General features: G+C 39.2%; 1 protein-coding gene across 1 annotated transcript in view; it reads left to right on the forward strand.

Moving 5' to 3' along the window:
* dlg2 (discs, large homolog 2 (Drosophila)) overlaps positions 1–21,177 on the forward strand; it is a 208,278-nt gene that overhangs the window by 113,819 nt on the left and 73,282 nt on the right. Inside the window, 2 exon segments of the mRNA XM_030747140.1 lie at positions 17,037–17,090; positions 19,198–19,248. Of these exon segments, the coding sequence (XP_030603000.1) occupies positions 17,037–17,090; positions 19,198–19,248 (105 nt within the window).

Raw genomic sequence — 21,177 nt, forward strand, 5'->3', positions numbered from 1 at the left:
GACAGGCAGGAGTCCACACAACAGACTGATCCAAAACAAATGTCACACTCTCTCTTCACTCACAGGGAAATCTGCACAGAGAAGACACACCGATAAAAAGACAGGTTTTTGCCAACAGCAGTTCAAACAGATGTCATAAAGACCCAAAGTCACTGACTTGGGTAGCTGAGCAGGAGAGTGGGAACCCAGGAGGGCCCATCAACACACTGAGACAGAGGGGACAAAGAAAGGATACACCAGCCTGGCTGGGTGATGGACTGTGACAGGTTTTAAAGCTTAAGTCAGCAAACTTTATTTTACAAATTCTAAACATATATGGTTGAAAATGGCACTTCTGATGCTGCCATGGTGTAACTCGGTTTAATGCGGTAACGTGAATTGTCCATCAAGGTGACCAATCACATTAGGGCCCATCTTCCTTTGAGCTCTGCACTCCAGACCGTCAAAGTCAGTTGATTGGCGCGAGCTGGATTCAGCACCAAGCACTGACAGTTGCCCACAGGAGCGTGAAACTGCAGCAGTGCGTAAAACAGACACTCTCATGTGTGTGATGGCTTCTTTGTGTCTGCTGACTTCTACACGCCTGGGTTGATGAATTTACACGTGAGGAATACAGTTGCATGAGTGGCAATGAAAACTTGCACCGGTGAAATAATCTGCTCCATACTATGAAGCAATCAAGCCTCCAATTACAGGCATGCAACAAAGCATAGCTGGTATATTGGGACTTCACACTTGTGCTTGGCCAAGAAGTTATAGAGCTGTTACAATGCATCTACAGTGGCAACATTACCTGTTGCACTTAGTTAACACTTAACACTTAGTTAACACTAAGTTCATGACCCATCAGGTAAAGCTACAATAGTGTTCTGGTTTGTCGACTTGACTTGAGAGCTGATAAAAAGACTTCTATTTATTTCTTTTTTTTAATCAACAGTTAGTTTTCAAGGCCATGTATGGGAGCTAAACTGCAGCAGAAAGACTGATGAACTGCTCAGAAGAAAGCAGTATTCACATTAAAGATTTTGATTTTTTGCCTTTGAAATTCAAATTTTGATTTGTGGGACAGTCCCAGACCTTCCAAGAAGGTCTGGGTTTGATTCTACCTTAGCCCAGGCCTCTCTGTATGGAGTTTGCATGTTCTCCCCATGTCTGTGTGGGTTTCCTCCCACAGTCCAAAGACATGCAGTTACTGGGGTTAGGTTAATTGGTGATTCTAAATTGCCCATAGGTGTGAATGTGAGTGTGGATGGTTGTCTATCTCTCTGTGTTGGCCCTGTGACAGGCTGGTGACCTGTACAGGTGTACCCTGCTGGGACAACTGGGATAGGATGGATGGGACAGTTCCAGCTTCCACCCTGGCAGTAATCATCTGTTATTCCTCCTCTTGCTAAATTTGGATGTGGGCATTTAAGTTAGGCATTTGTGTGTGACTAGGCGCATTGTCTATGTATTTGCATGATCCAGCTGATGTGTGAAGCCTCCCCCTGTCTGCCTTAGTGCAGCTGCTTTAGTGCTTCCTGAGGGTCCTCAGGAAGAACAATTTGGACTCAAACCTGCTGCTCACCTTCTACCGCTCATCCACTGAGAGCCTGCTGATGTACTGTATCACAGTATGGTACGGCAGCTTCACTGAGGCACACAGGGGGAGGCTTCAGAATCGTTGGCTGCCCTCTCCCCTCCCTGATGGACATCTACACCTCCCGCTGCATCAGCAGATCCAGGAACATCATCAAGGACAGCTCACACCCTGGCTTTGACCTCTGACCTGCTGCCCTCTGGCAGGAGCTACAGGAGCATCAAAGCCAGAACAAACAGACTCCAGAACAGTTTCTTCACCAGAGCAATCACCACCCTGAACTCACACACTCACCCACCATAACTGTGCAACACCCACATCTCTGTGCAATATTAGATTATTCATACTGAACAATATCTATGTAGCAATCAGTAAATAACAGCTAAGAAATCTAAGACATTCTGTCAATTGTGTAATATCCAATATTCATTCAAGTGCACTACTCACCATCTTCATGTTTATATGTATATACTTACTGTTTATTTTATTTTTTTTATAATATATATATTTTTATACATTCTATTTTATTTTCTGTATATTTTTAGAAGTTTTATTTTATATTTTTAGAAAGTTTGACTTTCTGCTGTATGGCATTGAACAGGAGTGGCCCTCCAATCTCACTGTACATTCTGTATAATGAGAATAAAGGCATTCTATTCTGTTCTATTTACTTTGCTCTCACTGTGTTGCACAGCCAGCATTCATTAAAGGGAGGCTGCAGCACAGTGTCATGATACCTTCAGTTTGGCACATTATCTAATGCATATTCACCCTTCTGCTGGTTCTGCTGTACAGCTGCACCTGGCAGCTGGTCTTTCAGGTATGCTGAATCCAGCAGCAGCATTAGACCACTTTGTGAAGCTTGACTCATAGATGCTGCTTTCAGCTTAACAAGTTCAAGTCTTTGCAAAATGTGCAAATCATCCAGCAATAACTAAGCATAATAGACCTTCACAGAGAACAAATAGACTAATGTCCCAAAATAGAACATTGATATAATATTCATTTTGGATTTAAGTATGCATGAAAATGTGCTTGCATTTTTGTATTTGTTTCTATTACAGTGTGACTTTTACATGAGGACAGCTACAGATGTTCCTTAAGGATATGAAATAAATGCTTCTTGATAGTCAGGCCTACAGTGTAAAGCTGAGATTTCAGTGCCTCCATGTGGCAGTAAAAGTGCACAGCATAAAATACAGTGTAGCTCACTTTACTAACATGTTTGTTGGACCAGGACTGACTGCATCTTTAAGTCACAAGGTGCTAGGTTCATGTTGTGTATATCAAATTACAGTCAATGCAAAGCACTTTATATTGTGCTGTTAGTGTGAAAGCAGCTGTGTGATTAGAGAGATTGTGTGGGTTACTGATTGCTCTGTCATTCAGTGAAGGCATTTGCTCCTGAAATATTATGCATGATGATCCATGAATATTTTTTGTATATATGTTACTGTTGGATAGAAAGGTCATGATACTTCCACAGAACCATTGCTTCTGGCATCACTGTTACGTAGTGAAAACAGGCCATATGTGGAAGGCCAGAAATTTTCTTCTCCTCAGCACAGACAAAATTGTGTTCCTTAGTGCTAAAGCTCAGCTGACTGGCTGAGAGATTATGACTGGCATAGACGAAGTTTGTTTCAACGGTCAAAATATATCTGAGTGAACTGGCAGTGAAACATAGACTTACAGAAACCAAATGCACGTTTGTTTGAGACTGTCCACACAAAACACAACTCACTGGACTGTATAGCATGAAATGAAGTATTATATGCTTATCCATTGCTTTTCTGTTAGCATGTCAGCTAACGGTATATTAAAAAAAAACAAAAAACAAATTGCACATGCTTGCAGTAAATCCCTGAAAGTGAGTTGAACATTTCAGTCTGTACAGATTTATCTGGACATTGGCTGCTTTTTCACTCATTTTTAGTCCAGTCCTTATACCTGACCATTTTCAGAGAAATGATTTTTTTGTTTGTTTGTTAATGTAAATGAAATGAAAATTGTACAAAAGTGGCAACAGATCTTATGGAGATTAAATCAAATGTGAAAATAAATAAAATTGAGTTTGTACAGAGGAGGCCTCTGCAGTCTCTGCAGCCTGCTGTAAAACACGGTGGAGGTTCTGTCATGGTTTGGGGCTGCATTTCAGCCAGTGGTGTCGGAGATCTTGTCAAAATCGATGGCATCAGATTTAGATCCACCATGCAAATACCATCTGGAAAGGATCTGATTGGCAACAGCTTCATTTTTCAGCACAACAATGATTCCTGCCAATGCTGGAAAAACATACCTGGGTTTAAAAAACAACAACAAAAAACACAATGGAAGATTGTCTGTCAGTCATGCAGACTACCAGTCAAAGTTTGGACACACTCACCCATTTGACTGGTACTGTATTTGCCTCCCAAGACCCCAGACCTCAACATAATTGAAGCAGTTCTCTCACCTTGAGAGAAGAAAGAGAAAGAAAGACAGAAGAAAAGGCAGCCAAGACCCAAAGAAGAGCTTTGGACTGTGTTTCAAGAAGGCTGGAGAACTGTTCCTGAGGACTAATGAAAGAAATGCTTTAATGGATTGGAAAACCCTAACCCTAACCCGAAACAAACAAACAAAAAAACTCTGTCACATCTGTGACACATCTGGGCCTTTTTGTGTGGTCTGCAGTGAGCATGGACGTATCCATCCATACAAACATTGCCCGCTGTTGCCCACACACTCTTCATCTCTGGTTACTATAGCTCAGGCTGCCAGCTGATGCTTTCTCTTCTATGAGGATATCCTGTTCGCCGCCTCCATCACATCTAATGAGGGATTATTTCCTGTCACTGACTGTTTTGTGGCTGTGGCCTCAGGTAGATGGATGAGTAATGATTACACCCACATAAATATACCACAGGCCATGTGATGGCACTACTGCATGGTGTAGAAACATGAAGCATCTCTCCATAGCTAAACCTGAGAGCTGTCTTTGCCTACGTTGGAGTACAGAAAACTCATTTTGTGTGTGTGTGTGTGTGTGTGTGTGTGTGTGTGTGTGTGTGTGTGTGTGTGTGTGTGTGTGTGTGTGTGTGTGTGTGTGTGTGTGTGCGTGTCATTCTCAGTCTCCATAAGCACATGGCTTGCTTGCTTTTATCACATCACAGATAATGTTGATGCTAAAGCAGCCCGATGCTTTATGCCCATCTGACTGAAAAAGTGGAAGAGGTGTGAGTGAGGAAATGTGCTTTAATAGCACGTTCTTTGGTTCCACTGTACTCTTGAGCTTTGTAATTAGATTATGGAGGTTTGGATTAGTTTTACCATCTTGCTGTTTGGTTTCTATGTTTAGACACAATAAAAGAGAATTTGGGATGCTGCCATAATGGGACAAAGAATGAAGGCTCATGTACAGTTGTCCCTCGCTATATCGTGGTTCACCTCACTGTATCACAGATTTTTTTTAAAAAGTATCTCATTCTGTATTGCTGAGTTTTCGCTATATCGCGGGATTTTGCGGTATACGGGTATTTATACAACACCCCATAACTATGTTCATCACTCAGTTACAGCTGAGGGTGAAGATACTTGATGAAGCACCTGATTTTGTGGTGCCTTCAGAAACTATTGCTCTTCTTGGACTGTACACGTCATCACCTTCATCACCATCAGTACTGCACAGTTATATAATTCATCATCTTCATCATTCAAGTTGTAGTAAGAGAGGGAAAGGTTTATAGGAGTGTGGGAAGGGTTTATAAAGCCTTAAAATATATATAAATAATAAAACAAATAATGCCGCTACTTGGTGGATTTATGGTTATCGAGGCGTAACATAACCCCCACCATAGGTGAGGGGTCACTAATTCAGTGCAGTCACTTGTCAATTTGTGATTCATAGCACATTTGTGGGATCCATGGAAAAAACTGTGCTGTGTGGTTCACCACTTTGAGTACAGTACTAGCATCACACAACTTTATTTTGAAGGAAAAATGTATTTTGCTATTTTGTCTCTCATGTTCTAGTTGCAGCACAGTACTGCAGGGGTTTGTTGTCCAAGCTCCTGTTGCCTCCCAGCAGCACTGGCTCTCAGTTATGAGAGTGGAGATGCTGCCAAGCAGCACTGCTTGTTGAGGCATTTATTAACAGATGGCTGCCAGCAACAAACACACAGTCTCTCTCGCTCTCTCTCTCACACACACACACACACACACACACACACACACCATCCTGGACTCTATAGCTCCATTAAAAATGAAGTAAAGCCCAGATTGGAGCCATGGTTAAATGAGTATACCCGTGCCGTTAGACGGGAGTGCAGGAAAGCTGAACGAAGGTGGAAAAAGGACAGGTTGCAGGTTCATTTTGAAATGCTGAGAGAAAGATTTCAGTGTTATCAGAAAACTGTAAAAGCAGCTAGGTCAAAATTCTTCTCTGATATAATTGTTTCTAACTCTCACACCCCCCGTGTGCTTTTACCATGACCATGAACACGTCCATCTGGAAACTTCCAGGGAAATTTGTGATCGATTCCTTCCTTTTAGAGAAGGTTGTAACGACTAGGGCCCTCATTTCACCACCTTCTCATGATCCATAAACCCTAATACCCTGTTCGGCTGAGTTTGACCACTTTGAGCCTGTCTCACTCTCCTTTTTAGAACAGCTGGTTTCCAGTTTGAAGCCATCAGGTTCCCCATTTGATGTTGTCCCCTCTCAACTTGTTAAACAAGTTTTTCCTACCCTTGGTTTATTCATTCTCACCATTATTAATAGTAGTTTGACCTCTAGTGTGGTGCTGCAAAGTTTGAAACATTAGACTTAACAGCTGCTTTTGACACTATGGACCACGAGATCCTCATCTCCAGGCTGGAGGAGTGTGTGGGCATCACAGGTGCAGCACTCCAGTGGTTTAAGTCGTACCTCTCAGACAGAAGTTTCAGTGTCAGCACTGATGACGTTAAGTCTGCCCCCGCGGCCCTCCCCCGGGGGGGATCCACAAGGCTCCATTCTGGGACCTCTCCTTTTCTTCGTGTACCTGGCACTATTTTTTGGAAACATGATATTTCTTTTCACTGTTAGGGAGACGAATGTCAAGTGTATTTTCCACTGAAACACACTTTGTGCTCTAATCCAGCCTCTTGTTACAGACATCAGGGGATGGAGGTCACTAAATATTCTGAATTTTAATGAAAAAAGACAGCAATTCTGTTGTTTAGACATGGTGGCACCAGCAGTACCCCCTCTGCTGACCCCATATGAGAAACCATTATCACTAATTTAGGTGTGAAAATGAACCCGACTTTAAGGCTTGATACTCAGGTAAACGCAGTGGTGAAATCCTGCTTCTTCCAGTTGAGGCAGCTGTCAAAAATCAAGCCTCTTCTCTCAAAATGGTAATACATGCTTTTATAATGTCTTGTCTTAGTGCACTTTTGATCAGAATTAGCCAGGCCTCCATTGCTCGCCTACAGCTGATGCAAAATGCTGCTGCTCAATTTTTATCTGGTGCAAGCAAGCGAGAGCACATCACTCCAATTTTAGCTTCCCTTCACTTCTTTTGTTTGTTTTTAAGTCTGGCTGGGTGGCTGTAGCTCAGTAGGTAGAGCAGGTCACCTACTGATCGGAAGGGCAGTGGTTCAATTCCTGGCTACTGCGGGCTGCATGCCAATGTATCCTTGGGCAAGATACTTAACCCCAAGCTGCTCTCCGACCGTTCCGAGGAGGTATAAGGTACCACCTTCTGTCAAATGCATGTCAAGATCTTATCAGTAATAGATAAAGATCTATAGCATAGATAAGATAAGCAATTTTCATATAGATGACGTCATATTTTTAATTGAATGTAGATTATAAAAATTGATAATATTATGTAAGGGGTATATGGAAATGAATGTCAGGGTTGGTGCTTATGTGTCACTATAGGGGAGGTGGGTGAAAGTATACATAAATATATATATATATTTATATATATTTATATATATATATATTTATATATTTATTTTAATTGGGTATTTTCTTTTTATTTTGTAAACATAAATAAATAAAAAGGCACAGGACTTGTCATTTCATTTGTGTGAGACATTACAGCATGTATAGTTTGTTTTTTTTTCTTTTGATTTTTCATTCAGCTATGACTGAAACATTTTGCTGTGGACCACATTGGAAATCTTTACTTAATTTTATTTGTATATGTTTAATTCCGTCTAAAAAAAGTAATGAAATCAAGATTCGTTTTACCCGATTTTCGCAAAGACAGCACCAGGACACCGTTAGTGAGCCTACTGAGACCTCTGTGTGCCACCACGAAAGTGATCATAAAATAAGTCAGACAGAAAGGTCGGCAAGCCTGAACTTTCGCCCCCTCCTCCCTTCCTCTCTGCCCCCGCCTCTCTCTCTCTCCTGCTCCTCCTCCTGCTCCTCCCCCTGCTCCTCCTCCTGCTCCTCCTTCTCCTCCTCAGTTAGGGTTTTGTGTTTAATTCTTCTGAGGAAAAAGAAAAATTAAAAAATGAAATTGTAAATTAAAAAATACAATTGAAAATAAAAGCAAATAAAATAAAGAAAAAGAAGAAAAGCAAATGAAAATATATAAGCAAAAAAAAATAAAAGTAAATGACAAAAACTAAAAAGTAAATGAAAAACAAAAAAAATGAAAGCAAATAAAATTGAAAATTAAAAAATAAAATTTGAAAATAAAAAAATTAAATTGAAAATTAAAAAATAAAATTGAAAATTAAAAAATGAAATTGTAAATTAAAAATAAAATGTAAAAACTAAAATGTAAAAAATACAATTGAAAAAATAAAAGTAAATGAAAAAAATGAAAGCAAATGAAATTGTAAATTAAAAAGAATAAAATTGTAAATTTAAAAATAAAATTGTAAATTAAAAAATAAAATTTAAAAAGTAAACTAAAAATTAAATTTTTAAAAAGTAAAATAAAAGTAAATTAGTGAAATCATCTGTTTTTTTTTAAAAAAGTTTCTGTTTTCTAGTTCCACTGACCTGTAACAGAAAATAGACACTAAAAACCTCCCCTCCCTCCTCCCTCCTCCCCCCTATGTTGAGCCTCCTTGAGATCTTATCCACCTCTCTGTATTACAGTGTATTACGGTATTGAAAAAAGAAAACCAATAATTTAGACTTCAGTGGGGGCCACACCTATGCCCCCTATTCAGGGCCTCTCTTTTCACGGTAACACCTCTGTTTGCTTTAGGTAAGATACAGAAAAATAACGGTCACCGAACCTCTTTAGCTTGCTGGACACATCTGTTTTTGTAAGATAAGAACCCCACACCCCTTTTCCATAAAATTGAAAATTAAAAAATAAATTGAAAATTAAAAAATTAAATAGAAAATTAAAAAATAAAATTTTAAATTTAAAAATAAAATTACAAAGTAAATAAAACTAAACTAAAAATTACATTTTTAAAAAGTAAAATAAAAGTAAATTAGTGAAATCATCTGTTTTTTAAAAAGTTTTCTGTTTTTCTAGTTCCACTAAAAACCTCCCCCTCCCTCCTCCCTCCTCCCTCCTATGTCGAGCCGCTTTGAGATGTTATCCACCTCTCTGTATTACAGTGTATTACGGTATTGAAAAAAGAAAACCAATAATTTAGACTTCAGTGGGGCCCCACCTATGCCCCCCTATTCAGGGCCTCTCTTTTGACAGTAACACCTCTGTTTGCTTTAGGTAAGATACAGAAAAATAACGGTCACCGAACCTCTTTAGCTTGTTGTACGCATCTGTTTTTGTAAGAAAAGTACCCCACCCCCACCCCACCCCTCTTCCGATCAATCAGTTTCGTAAATGGTCCAGACTTTTACCGTGAGCACATCAGAGCCTGTCTCGTTTATGAAAAAAACAACTGAACCTACTAAATAGAATAGAATAGAATAGAATAGAATGCCTTTATTGTCATTATACAGGATGTACAATGAGATGGGAGGGCCACTCCTGTTCAGTGCCATACAACAGAAAATCAAACTCTCTAAAATAAAAATAAAAATATTATAACCTAGTATAATCAAGAAATATACAGAAAAGAAACAATGTATAAAATATACAAAAAATAGAATGTATAAAAAATATATACATACATTGGTGCATCTGTACATTGTAAGAAAAGTAAATAAGTGTATACATATAATAATAATGAAGATGATGAATATTGCACTTGGCGAATGAATATTGCACTAGTGAATGAATACTGGATATTACACAATATAGGAATGTTAGATATTGTTCAGTATGAATAATCTAATATTGCACAGAGATGTGGGTGTTGCACAGTTACGGTGGGTGAGTGTGAGAGTTCAGGGTGGTGATTGCTCTGACGAAGAACCTGTTCTTGAGTCTGTTTGTTCTGGCAACCGTGTAAAACAAGTGATTGGCAACTTTAGTTAAGGTAAGTTACGTTTATTTCCCCTTTGTATGTATAGTTCCAGCCTCATAACTCAAAAAAAAAAAAAAAAAAAAAAAAAAAAAAAAAAAAAATATATATATATATATATATATATATATATATATATATATATATATATATATATGGTTATTATAGATCACAGACCTGCCTTAGAAAGAAGAATGATAAAATCTGCCATTTGGGTGTAAAAGCTAACTGTCAAACACACAAACCTATAAAGAGCCTCAGTGTAAATATGTTGTTAGTTTGTTCCTCTAAATGTGACTCTTGGACGGTCGCTAGGATTTTTGTAAAGACATGGTTTATACAGGTATATCAAACTCTGTTTTTAGGTTGTAGGTCATTTAAAAAATACTTTCTACATTTTTTTTTTTTTTTTTTAACTTTTGTGTTAGATGACACGCTCATGGGCTCCATTTCAGATACAGATGTCAGTAAGTTTTTTTTTTTTTTTTTTTTTTTTTCACGGCATGTCTTGATGAATAAGAGGGTCATAGAACTTTTTTTTTCTTCAGATGCTGGATTGATTGGGGAGGCGGATATTGGTATGTTTTGGGGTTTTTTGAGGGTTTTTTTTTTTTTTGGTATTTTTGTTTTTCAGACAAAAAAAACAAAATGCTTTAAAAATAAGAAACTTTTTAAACCATTTCAGACATATTTGAGTTAGACCTCTATCTTCACATTCAGAGACCTTTGTCCCCTCAGTAACAGGACTGGGCTCAGCTTCTAAGGGCAGCAAGCTAGTGGAAAGCCAAAGATAGATTCTCCGTGGTGCAACCTCAATAGGAAAACATCTCACAGTTGACAGAAGTGACAACCCTGCCCCAAATTTTGTCACATAAGTTATTAAAAATAGGTGAGTATGTTTACTATGTTTGTTTTATTAATTTAAAAAAATCTGTCTTTCAGGAGGTAAAGGTGTTATTGGAGCTCGCATACCAATACGCAGAAGGACGTGGAGAAATGAGAGGAGGTGCAGGGGCCTATACACTAGGGTTCTTTTGTAAAACATTTACACCTGTGTTAGAATTATTAACCTTAATAAAACATTTACAGTTATGTCAGAGTTATTGACCTTAATAAAATAAGTTTTTTGTTTTTTTTAAACTGGATTTTATTGAACAATAAAATGTCTAGTAATGATTATTTTAGAGCTTTAAATGCAGCTTTAGCCTTGTTAGAGGGTGAAAATAGAGAGAACGCTAGTCAATCCAATCCTGAAATCATCTCTTTGACTCCTGTTATTGATGCTGTGAACTCTTTCAACTGGCTACAACTATTGGACCCCCAACTCTCCCCGTGTTGATAATACATGAGATAACCCTATTGAACCCCCTCAAAATCAGACACCCAGTCATGATACATTTGATGTTTTTGATGCTATCGATAATGTTCTAGCTCAATTACAGTCTAACCAACAACCTATACCGTCTGAATTAATAGCCTGTTAAAGCAGAGACCCCGTGAAAATCCCTGTCCTTACTGTAAGGACGGCAATTGCAGTGAGATCAGCAAATGCACTGGGCTTGACATGCATGGAGTTCTGCTCCTGATTTATACTGTGTGTAGTTAAGTTATAGTTTTATTAAAAAGGCCCATCAAGGCCAAACTGTTATAATCTCTTGTGGTTTTCTGTCCTACTCTCTTACCTCTGCTGATTTTACTAGTACAGTCTACTATATTGCAATGAAATGCAGTATATTCTTTCATTTGGGACAGATCACATATTTTTAAATGACTATGCATAGTATATTTACATATTTGGTATTGCTGGATTTAGAAAATAAGCACATTAATTCAACAAGCCTACTGTGTTATATGACAATACATGCGACATAATAAAACTTGGGACTGAAGACTCAATTTTGTCAATACTTTTCAGTTGGGGCACTTCATACATTAAGTGACCTAACACCCTGATTATGCAGGCCATATTTACATATGTATTGATGGATTCAGCACAACCTCATCTTTCCAACAAGCCATCATATGTGTTTCTATGACAAACCCTGGCAAAGCAATTACAAAGTAAATAAAAACATTTTGCATAGATATATTTTTTCCATGTTTGCCTATTTTAGGTATGTGTTCCAAGGTCTCTATCTACCATACTTTAAGATATTTCCATCCAGTTTTTTCTAGTGGGTAAAGCGAAGTCCTGACTACATACATGTCTATTCTGAAAGCTCTCAGGCCTTATGTTATTAATCTACATCAGTTTTGGGGGTTAACCCCATATGGACAGGCTGTACTTGAGTTCTTTTTTAGTTTTGGGTATATAACAATATCTATCAATTTAACCATCTTGGCAGTAAAATATTTTTGGCCAAGAATCCATTTCATATAGGGAAGACATCAGAGATGAGGAAAAACATGGTTGGGTTTAGTTCTACCTCCAGTAGGTGTATGTCAAAATTTGGGGGGGGCATTGTCACTAGCCTAGTGGATACGACGCCACATTGAGTGGGTGGGCCCCGTTTCTGTGATACGTCAGTGTATATGTCTATGGATTTACTGAGCTAGCGGAAATCCTGCTGACTGAAGGATGGAAGTTTGTTCTTTCAGTCTGTTTACATGTTTTGTTATCTTACACAGGAGGAAGCACTTTGGTGAAGTCTACTTCACTGCAGACTGTCTTTTTAAAGAATAAGTCAGCCTTTAGCTGTTTTTGCTCTGTATCTTTTCTGTTTACATTTTAATAGCACAGCTGTTAGTCTTTTCTTATGAAGGAAAAAAGCATTAATTTATTTGAGGAGCATTATTATTTAAATATGCCAGTGGTTTATTTTTCAGCAATCCCTCATGCACATCTACAGCTGAATGTTAATAAAAGTGTCTGTGTGACATTTGGGACACGTAGCTTTGACTCAGAAGTACCTTTTTGTTTATACCTTTGGGAAGAAAAAAATATCAAGATATATTTCTTATATCGCCATTCAGATAAAAAAATTTTGAGATATTATTTTGGTCCATATTCCCCAGCCCTAGTAGTTCTAAACATATTTAGGGTGTTTTTTCTTTACTTTTTGTCTCTTTTTCTTTACTTTTTGTCAGCTGGTTTACCAAAAGAAGCCATCTCATGCCATGATATGAGCTGTAAGAATCCTCAACATAGCGCTGAGTTATGCACTATGTATGAGAATGCTGTGACGCCCCTTCTTACCTCAAGTAAGCCTCTGTATAAAACCAGCTCACATGGTATCAAGCCAGGCTGGAATGACTATGTAGGAAAGCTTCATGGAGGGTCCAGAAGGGCTCTTAAAGCATGGGTTGATTTGGGTAAACATAGACATGCCCCTTTGTTTGAGTATTAAAAAACAGGCAAATGCAAGTTTTAAATATGCTTTAAGATTTATAAAGAGAAACAAAAACACTATGAGGTCTGACTCTTGCAAGAAAGTTAAAAAATAATGTCTAGGACTAGAAATTAAGAAAATAAATAATTACAAAACATCACTTCCAACTACTATTGATGGTGTCAGAGATGTAAAAGAAATTACTCAGTTACGGCAGGAACACTACACTGAGCTGTTTAATTGTGTCAAAATTAACGCTTATGTGGTGGGTGACATACATAGTAATGAGAATGTGATTGTCTCCCCTCAAGAAATACATAATGCAATCATGACACTGAAAGACAATAAGGCATGTGGTATGGATAACATTTGTACTGAGCATCTGAAAAATGCAAGTAGAAAACTCTGTCCACTACTTTCTATGTGTTTCACTGGCCTTTTAGTCTCCAAAGATGATATTCCTTTCCCCCGACAGCCTTGATTGCAACTACATGCAAATAATCAATTATGCACATTAGGTGATGGCGTCATATAGCAACTTCTAGGGGATGCTGCTTGGGCTGCTGCACCTACAGCAGCATCCCCGACATCACCGACATCACCGACATCCCCGACATCACCGACATCCCCGACATCACCGACATCACCGTTTACATCATTAAAAGATTGAACTTCCACGGTGTTACATATCGATGTTGAATGGGAAATTTGATATCTAATGTGAGAGGAGCATGGTCAGAGATGACAATAGGATGATAATTAACAGTCAGCACATCTGGAATTAGTTTAGTATCAACAACGACATCGGTGATGTCGGTGATGTCGGGGATGTCGGTTTTTAGTTTTATTTTTTAATTTTCAATTTAATTTTTTTATTTTCAAATTTTATTTTTTAATTTTCAATTTTATTTGCTTTCATTTTTTTTGTTTTTCATTTACTTTTTAGTTTTTGTCATTTACTTTTATTTTTTTTTTGCTTATATATTTTCATTTGCTTTTCTTCTTTTTCTTTATTTTATTTGCTTTTATTTTCAATTGTATTTTTTAATTTACAATTTCATTTTTTAATTTTTCTTTTTCCTCAGAAGAATTAAACACAAAACCCTAACTGAGGAGGAGGAGGAGCAGGGGGAGGAGCAGGGGGAGGAGCAGGAGGAGGAACAGGAGGAGGAGCAGGAGGAGGAGCAGGGGGAGGAGCAGGAGGAGGAGCAGGAGGAGGAGCAGGACAGAGAGAGGCGGGGGCAGAGAGGAAGGGAGGAGGGGGCGAAAGTTCAGGCTTGCCGACCTTTCTGTCTGACTTATTTTATGATCACTTTCGTGGTGGCACACAGAGGTCTCAGTAGGCTCACTAACGGTGTCCTGGTGCTGTCTTTGCGAAAATCGGGTAAAACGAATCTTGATTTCATTACTTTTTTTAGACGGAATTAAACATATACAAATAAAATTAAGTAAAGATTTCCAATGTGGTCCACAGCAAAATGTTTCAGTCATAGCTGAATGAAAAATCAAAAGAAAAAAACAAACTATACATGCTGTAATGTCTCACACAAATGAAATGACAAGTCCTGTGCCTTTTTATTTATTTATGTTTACAAAATAAAAAGAAAATACCCAATTAAAATAAATATATAAATATATATATATATATAAATATATATAAATATATATATATATTTATGTATACTTTCACCCACCTCCCCTATAGTGACACATAAGCACCAACCCTGACATTCATTTCCATATACCCCTTACATAATATTATCAATTTTTATAATCTACATTCAATTAAAAATATGACGTCATCTATATGAAAATTGCTTATCTTATCTATGCTATAGATCTTTATCTATTACTGATAAGATCTTGACATGCATTTGACAGAAGGTGGTACCTTATACCTCCTCTGTTCCGTCGGAGTATGAATGTGAGTGAATGTTAGATAATTAAAGTACTTAGCTTAATTAATTAATCATGGAAGTGCTTGTATGAATGGGAGTGCATGGGTAAATGTAAAACGTGTTGTATAAGTGCTTTGAGTGCTCATATCTGAGTAGAAACGAGCTAGTCCATTTACCATTTACCATCTTAATGGTTGTGCCCCAGTTTATCAGTCTGAACTGCTGCACCCACGTGTCCCATCCCGCTCCCTTAGTTCAGCAGACCAGAGGCTTTTACTCATTCCAAAGACGCAACACAAACTCAGAGGTGATCGAGCTTTTGCAGTTGCAGCTCCAAAATTATGGATTGATTTGCCGCTGTATGTCAGACAGGCTCCTTTAAACCTTGTTTAAAAACACATTTTTACTCCCTGGCCTTTGACCCACTGTGAGACTGTGACTGTAATTTTAAGATACTTTTTTGTAGTTCATAATTAAGGAATGTATTTATTTAACGCTTACACCTTTGTTTTGTTTGTGTATTTCTTTGCCCGCTGGCCTGTGTTGGTCTTTTATGTTTGATGTTATTGTACAGCACTTTGGTCAGCCCTGTTGTTGTTTTTGGTTCTGGCAAATGGTCAGGTGACTGAGGAGGGGAAAGCGGTGCTCTACTCATACGGTTTATAGTGCCAGTGGGGTGCTGGTGACTTCAACTGAGGCTATAGGGTGAGGAGTGCAGCCATTCAGCAAGGGTTCAAAGTAGAGCCGCTGCTTCTCCACATCGAAAGGAGCCAATTGAGGGGGTTTGCGCATCTGACTAGGATGCCTTCTGGGCGCCTCTTGGGTGAGGTGTTCCAGGCATGTCCTACCGGGAGGAGGCCCCAGGGCAGACCCAGGACACGCTGGAGAGATTATATCTCTCTATATATCTCTCGCCTGGCCTGGGAACACTTTGGGGTCCCCCTGGATGAACTGATGGAGGTGGCTGGGGAGAGGGAGGTCTGGGCCTCTCTGTTTAAGCAGCTGCCCCGGCGACCCGGCCCCAGATAAGCAGAAGTAAATGGATGGAGGGATGGAATAATGAAGGTATTATATCCTCAAACTTATACCCATATGGGGTATTACAGTACAGTATTTGTATTTGTTGCCAGAAGTCTGCAAACAGCAGCACTTTTGAAGTACGTTGTGCCACGGACGATGCATTCGGGATTAAAGGGTTAAATACCTGGGGTCAGTGGTGTGTACTGCCCATTGCTTTGGATGGTCAGTTTTCACAGTGTGGTCAAAACTAAGTCCCACGTTTAACCATCTGTACAACTTCTAGCTTATCAGTACAAGACATTTTTCAAGAGACACTGGTTTCACACCAAACTGTGCTATTTTTGACTGCATTATTGTTACCTGTATGGAGGTCACTTTTTTTAAATAGACAATTAGAGACCACTGCAGTGGTGCCATAACAGGTGCAGGGGACAGCCTGTATAATTGCTGACTGTCTTTAAAATATGATAATTTTCACGACACATTTCAAAATAAGCTGCTGTCATATAAGTCATCGATTATGCTTGCTTGACTCATTAATGCTGCTTGATCATCTTTGCTATGAGAATTCATACCGGCATGATATGAACCTATAAAATTCACTCAATTAATGTCAATATTATCCATCACCCTTGTATAACCTGTTCAGCTATAATAACTTGGTTTATTTTGTCAGACAGCAAATGGAAGATTGTTTTCCATGTTGATGATAAAAAGGTCCACAAACCTTTCCTCTGGATACATTTATGGAAAGCGTTACAGTCGTGCTAATTGGTGTTTCTGTGACAGTAATACCCAAGTCTGACAGTTTTTCCTCATCTATCTCTCTTACAGGCCAGCCCTGCTCCGATAATCATCAATACAGACACCTTGGAGTCACTTCCTTATGTGAGTGATTTTGCCTTTTTAATTATTATTATTTTTTTTTTAATTTTGCTCCTATTAGTTTTTACATTAGAAGATCAATATATCAGCACAAAAAAATAATCAAGTAGATGCAAACAAAGGTGGTCATAGTGCTGAATTATCAAAGACTGTCATGAATAAAAGACTAGCACAAGACTTTCTAAAAACCTTTACATTTGACACTTTCTATTTACATAAAACGAAATACTGAAGCTGCCGTGCAGAGCAGAAGCTGAATAAATAACAAACACTTCTCAGAAGGGGATTTGCCTCTAAAAGGTGGTGTATTTGTCATTTCATTTTTCAATGCCCAAATACTTTGGAGGTTATGCTAACAGTTACAGATGTGTTTGTAATTTTCAGTGAAGAAATGAGGGCATCTGCCAACATAAAGGACTGGATGACCTCTAATTTTCTCCTTTAAAATTCAGTTAAAACTGAAGTTCTTGTGCTCGGCCCCACAAATCTTAGAAACATGGTGTCTACTTTGGATACTTACTTTGGATGGCATTACCTTGGCCTCCAGTAACACTATGAGATAGTTAGGGCTGGGTCAGGCCTAGGCTGCTGGGTGAAGCTGAATGTTTCTTTTCATTCTATTTATACTTCATTTTTATTATTAATCTCTTCCTGTTAAAGGGAGTTTTTCCTTCCCACTGTCACCAAGTGCTGCTCATAGGGGGTCGTTTTGACTGTTGGGTTTTCTCTGTATTATTGTAGGGTCTTTACCTACAATACAAAGCACCTTGAGGCGACTGTTTTGTGATTTGGTGCTATATAAAACTGAATTGAACAGTATGTTACTGACATTCATCCAGTCACTTTGCTCATGTGATAAAGCTTTGTTCATAAACTGAGGATCTGATCATATACTACTTTCAAGGAACCTTTTCAATAAATTAGTTTTTTTTTAAATCATTCATCACACAACTGTTTCTAGATTGTCTCAATTCAACAGTCCTCTGCAGGTCATCCTGGAGGATCTCACCTGGGTTACGGGCAGGACTGCCTCAGCTGTTCTGAAGCCTGAACGTTCTTGTTTGCTTTGTTGTTTGGTTCCATCTGCCAGCCTTCCATAGACTTCATGTTGGCCTCTAGGGGTGCAATGGTTCTAATTGAAGATTGAATTTGTGATTATCCATGGTCATAGTACTCGTGCCTGTGGTAAAAACCTTTTTTTTTTCTTTTTTTTACTATCTAAATAACTAAACCTTGGATAAGAAAATTGTTACACCTTCAATTCAATTCAATTCAATTTTATTTATATAGTTCCAAAATAACAACAGCCACTTCAAGATGCTTTATATTGTGAGATAAAGACCATACAATAATCAGGCCTTTACTGGCCTGGAGTAATTGTTGCACGATGTTCAGACCCTGAGGTCTCATAGCAGCAAACCATGATGCTTCATAGTTAGATGAGGTTTTGATGTTGGTATTCTGTGTCTTCAGTCATACTGCATTTTTGCAATTGCGCTGTTGCATTGTTGTGATCAAGGCATTGTTCACACCAATCACCTTTATTTATAGTGAGTGGTACCTCTAACACCCACACTACAAACTTATTTCCTTAACTTTGGATATGTCATTAGCAAAGAGGCTCACTTACTGCATATTAACAGACATCTTCTTGCAGCTCTCATTCACTGCTACTGTTTTAGTTTAGGCTTCATTTCTAATCTGCTTCCACAATTATGTGGACTTCTGATACTAATCAAAACTTATGCCCAATTGCACAAGATATCCAGCAACTAAAACATTTATACTATTTCTGTATGAATGAATAATGACAGAAGCACTCCTGATAAATAATCATTGAAATACGGTACAAGATGAGATTGTCTCCTGTGTAACTGACCCTTCACATTACAGAAATAGTTCATGTTGATTAATCATCATCTTGAGCCTGATGTTGACAAACACCTGTCATGTTCAATATAAGTATGGGCTTGGAGAATCAGCACTCGGCATAATCGTTTGTGAATATAATTTAGCAGCAGAGAAATGCATTTTAATTTTACAGCAATGTGTAGTGGACTGAAAATATGAACTGCATGTCTTAGCTCAGTCTTTTTTTTCCTTCTCTTAGGTCAACGGCACAGAAATTGAATATGAGTTTGAAGAAATCACTCTAGAGCGGGTGAGTATCTCAGATCCCACAACTGCATTTAATCAATCTATGAGGGCATGCCTCAGCATAGCAGTACAGTAAACTCTTCCCGTTCACACTTCCATGATTATCTAATCTAAGTGCTTTTATTACCTAACATTCACACTCCAAAGCTTGTGTTGGAGAGCAACTTGAGGTTAAGTATCTTGCCCAAGGATACATTGGCCTGCAGCCTGGAGTAGCCAGAATTTGAACCGCCGACCTTCCGATCAGTGAGCGACCCGCGCTACCTCCTGAGCTACAGCCACTTGCTGTCCTGCAGATCTGGCTGCTCAGGCTGTAGCTCTGTAATTTTGTATATACTATGAGTACTCGATTCTAGTGTCAAGAGTGGAGTCCCTGGAGAGGAAGATCACTTGCTTCCTCTGCAGATGGCTGGGCTTTCCCCGTAGCCTTGGCAGCGCAGCTCTTTATGGAAAAAGTAACATCTCGCAACTCCACTTCAACAGTCTGACAGAAGAGTTTAAGGTGGCACATACAAGAGTAGCCATTCAGTATAGGGACTCCTGAGATGAGAAAGTTTCATCAGCTGGCATTGAGGTTAGAACAGGGAGGAAATGGACGGCAGACAAAGCAGTGGAGGTGGCAGAGTCACGCCTGAGGCAGAAGGAGCTGATAGGCACGGTGGCAACAGGGAGAGCAGGCCTGGGATACTTCCCAAAGACCCATGTGAGCAAAGCTGGGGGGAAGGAGAGACACCATCTGATACAGGAAGAAGTCCGAGCAGGCCTTGAGGAAGAGCGAGTGTGCAGGGCGGTAGGGCTTAGGCAGCAGGGAGCATGGACAAAATGGTCTGACGTCATGTAGGCTGACTTCCACCGCGTCCGCTTCCTTGTCCAGGCTCTCTATGATGTCCTACCAAGTCCAGCCAATCTCCATCTGTGGGGCAATAGGGAGACTCCTGACTGCCTGTTATGCTCTGGAAAAGGATCCTTAGAACACCTACCCCAAGGCCCTTGCAGAAGGTTGCTATCATTGGCACCATAACCAAGTGCTCAAGGCAGTTGAAAAAAGCATAGCTAGCACCATCAGCTCAAGCAAATACCATCTTGCCTTGAAGAGGGAAATTACTTTTGTCAAAGCTGGAGAAGAACCCCGCCAACAGCACGAGACAAGATCAGGTCTTCTCCACAGAGCCTCTGACTGGCAGCTTCAGGTAGACTTGGGAAAGCAGCTGAGGTTTCCTCAGAGCATTGTCAACACGTCACTTTGACCAGACATGATCATCACCTCAGAGAGAACAAAACAACTGATCATGCTGGAACTCACAGTGCCCTGGTAAGAGCGAATAGAAGAGGCCAATGAGAGAAAGCATGCAAAGTCCCAGGAACTAGCTGAGAAGTGCCGGCAGCGGGGCTGGAAGACTTATTATGAACCAGTAGAGGTGGGCTGTAGAGGCTTTGCAGGACACTCACTCTGCAGAGTCCTCAAGCAACTGGGTCTAATAGGAATGGCTAAGAAGAAGGCCATTAAATCTGTGAGTGAAGCCGTAGAGAAAGCCAGAAATTGGCTGTGGATAAAGAGGGTGGATCCATGGACATTTGCTGCTGGGACGCAAGTTGGAGTCTGATCAACCCCGGCTGGGTCACCTGGGTGAAGGTGTCTCATATTGAAAGACCTGAAACACCCAATGACCCCAGGTTACATCACTGATGATGCCGCCCAGCGCATGCAGGACATGTATCTTATACATTGAGCAGCTATATGCAATGGATTTAGGATGTCTACATATGAAAGTCACACCCTAAAGCACATGTTGTTTTATTGCCTATTTTACTCTAAATGAGGATATGACTTGCTATAGTGACAATGACTGGAAACAAACAACGCAGACCATAAAGTCATTAGGAGAATATTTACTGAGGTTTGACGATATATAAAGTGAGCCATAGGGTCGCA

Source organism: Archocentrus centrarchus, chromosome 14 (assembly GCF_007364275.1).
Source record: "Archocentrus centrarchus isolate MPI-CPG fArcCen1 chromosome 14, fArcCen1, whole genome shotgun sequence".
Classification (NCBI taxonomy): Eukaryota; Metazoa; Chordata; class Actinopteri; order Cichliformes; family Cichlidae; genus Archocentrus; species Archocentrus centrarchus.